This window comes from Cynara cardunculus (genome assembly GCF_001531365.2).
Source record: "Cynara cardunculus var. scolymus isolate 2C chromosome LG 14, CcrdV1, whole genome shotgun sequence".
NCBI classification, from domain to species: Eukaryota; Viridiplantae; Streptophyta; class Magnoliopsida; order Asterales; family Asteraceae; genus Cynara; species Cynara cardunculus.
Genome location: NC_037541.1, coordinates 10,489,442 through 10,494,990, shown reverse-complemented (window position 1 = coordinate 10,494,990; position 5,549 = coordinate 10,489,442). Strand labels below are relative to the sequence as shown.

Sequence of the window (5,549 nt, the reverse complement as noted above, 5' to 3'; positions counted from 1 at the left end):
CAATCATAATCCTTAAGTAGTTCCATCCACCTTCTTTGTCTCATATTTAGCTCCTTTTGATCAAACAAGTACTTAACACTCTTATGATCGGTGTAGATCATACACTTTGTACCGAACAGATAATGTCTCCAGATTTTTAGCGCGAAGACAACAGCTGCTAATTCCATGTCGTGAGTTGGGTATCTCTTCTCGTGTTCTTTCAACTGTCGTGATGCATATGCAATGACCTTGCCTCGCTGCATTAGCACACAACCTAATCTCATTTTTGACGCATCGCTATATACGACAAAGTCTTCTACTCCTTCTGGTAGGGATAAAACTGGTGCAGTGCTTAGTCTCTCCTTAAGTGTCTGGAACGCTTCTTCTTGTTTCGTTCCCCAATCAAACCTAACTGACTTCTTAGTCAACGTTGTCAAGGGCGTTGCTATTTTGGAGAAATCTTGGATGAACCTTCGGTAATATCCTGCTAGACCTAGAAAACTTCGGATTTCCGATGCTGACTTTGGCGATTCCCAGTTCGTAACTGCATCAATATTAGCCGGGTCCACCTTGATTCCTTCCTCGTTGACTACGTGACCGAGGAACTGTACCTCATGCAACCAAAACTCACATTTTGAGAATTTGGCGTACAATTGATCCTTTGCTAGCAGTTCAAGAGTCAATCTTAAGTGTTGCTCATGCTCCTCCTTATTCTTCGAATAGATCAAAATGTCATCTATAAAGACTATGACAAATTGGTCCAAATACGGACCACAGACTCGATTCATTAAGTCCATGAATGCCGCAGGTGCGTTTGTCAATCCGAACGGCATTACTACGAATTCGTAATTCCCGTATCGAGTCCTAAAAGTTGTCTTTGATACGTCTTCTCCTTGAACCTTCAACTGATGGTAGCCTGATCTCAAATCGATCTTCGAGAAACAGCTGGCTCCTTGCAGCTGATCGAAAAGGCCGTCGATCCTTGGCAAAGGATACCTGTTCTTTATCATGATTTTGTTCAGTTCCCGATAATCGATGCACATCCTCATCGTGCCGTCCTTCTTCTTGACGAATAAAATCGGTGCTCCCCATGGCGATGAGTTTGGCCTAATAAATCCTTTATCTAAGAGCTCTTGCAATTGCTTCATCAGTTCTTGCATTTCGGTTGGGGCTAAACGATAAGGTGCCCTTGCGATTGGTGCCGCACCTGGCACCAGAACAATTCGGAACTCCACCTGACGTTCCGGGGGTATTCCTGGCAGCTCATCCGGAAATACATCCGGGTAGTCCCTTACCACTGGTACATTTTGTATTGCTTTCTTTTCGAGCTTGGCATCAATGGCGTATGCCAAGTAGGCTACGCAACCCTTTCGTAGACACTTATTTGCCTTAATGGCATTAATCATCCCTACGCAACCCCTCTTTCGATCACCGTAAACCTGGATCGTTTCTCCTTTTGGAGTTTGAATCTTGACCATCTTCTTATTGCATACTATTTGTGCATGATTGGTGGACAGCCAATCCATCCCCAAGACTACATCAAAACCTCCTAGGCTCATTGGCATAAGTTTAACAGGGAAATCCTTCCCATCTATAACGATCGTGCATTCATCAAATACTTYGTCTACCTTACACTGACTAYCGTTGGWTGTTTCTACAGTGTAGGTTTTGTCTAGCCTACAGGCACTCTTATCCAGATAGTGGCAGAAAGCAGTAGACACAAAACTACCATTCGCACCCGAATCAAATAACACATGTGCATACACATTGTTGATAGGGAACATACCAGATACGATGTCCGGTGTTTCCTTGGTCTCCTCCAAAGTCATGCTGTAAGCTCGGCCATGTCCCTTAGGTAGCTCCTTCCTACCTTCCGGTCTTCTTCCAAATCTGTTATTCCTCGTCTTCCCGTGGGGTGTCGCACTATTACGATGTTTTGGACAGTCAGGACGCAAATGTCCCGTAGCTCCACATTCATAACATGTCCTTCCTTCCGGGCATTCTCGTGCGGTATGCCCCGGTTTGTCACACCGGTAGCACGTCAGGCTCCCCGCCCTGCACTCTCCCTTGTGCTTCTTGTTGCATTTGCTACATGGAGGAATAGTGAGTTCCTCACTTCGGGTTTTTGTCGAAGTCGGAATCCATTTGGATTTCTTGTGGAACTTGCTCGATCCTTCCCATCTTCTCTTCGCCTCTCTTCTATCACTACCTTCTCTAGCGTTGTTCTCTTTCGCCACCTTTGCCATCTCCACTGCTTGTACAAACGTGGTTGGTTTAGTCATGTCTACATACCGCTTGATCTCGATTTTTAAGCTATCCTTGAAACGGCCTATCTTTCTCTCCTCGGTGGCCACCTGATACTTGGCGAACCTTGCCTTTTCAAGAAACTCGTTGACATATTCTTGTACTGACAACGATCCTTGCTTCAACCTTAGAAATTCGGATTCTAGCTTGTTCACCTTTGTTTGCGAGCAGTACTTATCCATCATCATYTTYTTCATTTGCTCCCATGYCATGGCAGCAATCTCYTCATCACCTCTGACTGCGCACTCAGTCTCCCACCAGTGCAGTGCATAGTCCACAAAGGTCGTAGCAGCATAAGTTACCTTTTGTTCTTCCGTGCACCTACAAATTTTGAAACAGCTTTGCATCTTGGCTATCCAGTTCATCAGGCCGACTGGGCCTTTTATGCCTTTAAATTCCTTTGGCCCGGTACCCTTGAACGTTTTAAAGCTGCATCCTCTCTCTTTTGTTGCCAACCCAGTGATCCCCATGATGGGCGATTCTACCTTCTCCTTGTCAGATATTTCCATACTTCCGGTGGCTTGAGTGTTTTCATGTTGAACACTTTCTTCCCTTCCTTCTTCATTATCCTTAAATCGATTGCCTAACAATTCCTTAAGCATATTTGGCAATGTGTCCCGGAGGACTTGTGCCATCTGCTCCGCCATTGTTTCCTTCGTGAGAGGAAATTCTTCCCCTTGATCCCCTTGGCTCCTACCGACAGCCAAACTAGCTGGTGTGGATGGGGCTGTACTTGAATTAGCAGCTCGGGTATTTCTGCGACCTCGACCCTGGGCCCGCGTCCGTCCCCGGACTGCCGGTGGGGCTACGCCATTAATGCCTCCATCATTGAGAGCGTTCCTTGTTGATCCACGAGAAACCATACTGATAACATAGGGTACTATTATTTCAGTAAGGTTCTAAAGTCAACGTACTCATTCCATTCATATATAAATAATTGCTATACACAGGCGGAATGCATAATATGAAACTAGTGTCAAGAATTTCGTAATGCTAAAAAGATATACTTATATTCCATAAAATCTCGGGGAGAGACATATTACAAAATCCCATTTACCTACAAAAGATGGGATTCACGAAATTTTGACACATCGCTTAATCATGTGACTGTTCAAAAAAAGAGATCTATTGATAGTTCGATCAGCTATCTAGACCTTCACTATTACATTCCATACCCAAAAGATTTTTCTCCCTCTTTTCCCAAAAGGACTCTAAGTCTAGAACTGATCGGTTGGGTAATAAGGGAGATAAGGGTCCCTTAACCACTGCTCATAGGATGTAGATGGTAAGGAGTGCCACAGCACACTAGCCCTTGGGCCATTTCTGATGCATTGAACCCAGTTGGAGAGATAGCCCTTTACTACCCCCGCATAGTCCATGGTCACTCTTTTATAGAAGCGAACCCTGTCCTTGATTCTGGTGCCTACGGGGCGAGTGGCAATCCTTCGTTCTTGCTCGAGTACCACCTTATCCCAAATCAGGGCATGACACTGGTCTGACAAATCTGCATTTTCTTCAGTTAACTCGATCAGGGCTCCTCCTTGTTCGACATGTGCCCGCTGAAAATTGTTCAGCCATTCATTCAGTCTAGTATTGTCATCTAACGTTCGGGTCACCCTCTCTCTTAGCCTTGTGTTCTCGCCCTCCAGGGTCTCTATAGTCTCCATCATGTCCTCGCGTGTCGGGGTGCGGGGCGTGTAGTCCACCGAAGGTTCGGGCGTGGTCCCTTGCCTGATGGGCTCGCGTGATGACACTTTACTAGTGTGGGCCGGACTATCGCTTCCGGACTGGATACTGGGAACCTGCCCGGTGCTGGGGCGGTGTCTGCCAATCGACCCTCTATTCGGCCCTAGTCCGTAAGGCGTCCTACGGGTTTCGTATTCGCGTCCGCGTCTGATAGCCCTGGTGTGAATAGTGCAAACCATGTCTCCTACAATTAAAAGGAACACTAAGTCGAGTAGTGACGTAGGATCAAACTTAATAGCATGTTAAGCGCACCAATACGCAATGAACATGTGCTTCTAGAAATCATTTCAGTTTAAGCTTAGGCTAAGCAAATCTCAACCTATTTACCTTAAACTAAAGCTCTAACAATCTTCTCAGTTTAAGCTTAAGCTAAGCAAGTTTTAGCCTAATTACCTTAAACTAAAGCTCTAACAATCTTCTCAGTTTAAGCTTAAGCTAAGCAAGTTTTAGCCTAATTACCTTAAACTAACGCTTTGATACCAACTTATAACACCCTCATTTTCATTCAAGAGAAATGTTACGTAATCTGAATCTTTTTCCTTCATAAATGCACCCAAAAAGATGGCTAATTTAAAACCATCTGAACTATTACAGCGGAAGTCTTTGAAATTATCAAGCTTAACTCAAGTTCTAACCCACTTACTTTTGGGGTTGAGTTACAAAAGATCATTACAGTGCATTTTAGACAAAAGACTAAAACAAGATGACAATAGGCAACTCCCTATGCCTGTCCCTTGCCCGTATCCGTCCTCGAACTACCTGGGCCTGAGATGCATACTATAGTCAGCTTATAAAGCTCAGTGAGTTCATGGTTTTCGTGCATAAATCATTGTACGTCATACATTTCAACTTGTRAATTTTAAACCAACTTGTARCATGCAATTTCTGTAAAACATGCAATACTGAACACATGAGATCTCATGATTTTAACTGCCGGGTACGAGTCATTTAGTCACTGGCWTTCCCTGAGTCGTCAGCCCTGCTCTTGTCTAGACACTCATYACTGRGTYGTGCCACTTGTCACGTGACTTTTAGTCACYGRCATTCCCTGAGTTGTCCGACTGTATCTGCCTAGACGCTCATKRYTGGGTCGTGCCACTTGTCATGTGACTTTTTGGTCAAATGCYCACCCACTAAAACTGATCAARCTTTGATATAGAARACATGCTAGAGTTATTCGAAAACTGGTTAAACACATAGCATRCAACTGATCATAAAAACRTCATACATGTAAAACATATCATGTATGTAACTTGAAACATYATGCATTTGTACCATCATCATATAAATCATATAATGCTTGCAAATAAGTTTATACGTAGGTATGCATCCCAGTGTAARTCTCATGAAGACTCACCTGATAACGTCGATTGCTTACTTAAYGGTGCTGACTGGTACCCTACAATTTATAATAGCGAATAGTACATAAATGATAGATTCCTCTAAGGACTATAAAAGTCAACTCACGGTCAACTATCTGCTTGCTATTCTATAAGTCTTATCAAGCCATCGGGGCTAAG

General features: G+C 44.0%; 1 protein-coding gene across 1 annotated transcript in view; it reads right to left on the bottom strand.

Moving 5' to 3' along the window:
* The window catches only part of LOC112526422, a 6,810-nt gene extending 3,664 nt beyond the window's left edge, over positions 1-3,146 (bottom strand). Inside the window, exon 1 of the mRNA XM_025136705.1 lies at positions 228-3,146. Coding sequence (XP_024992473.1) covers positions 228-3,146 — 2,919 coding nt within the window. The remainder of the gene's footprint in view (positions 1-227) is intronic.
* Between the last annotated feature and the right edge of the window lie 2,403 nt (positions 3,147-5,549).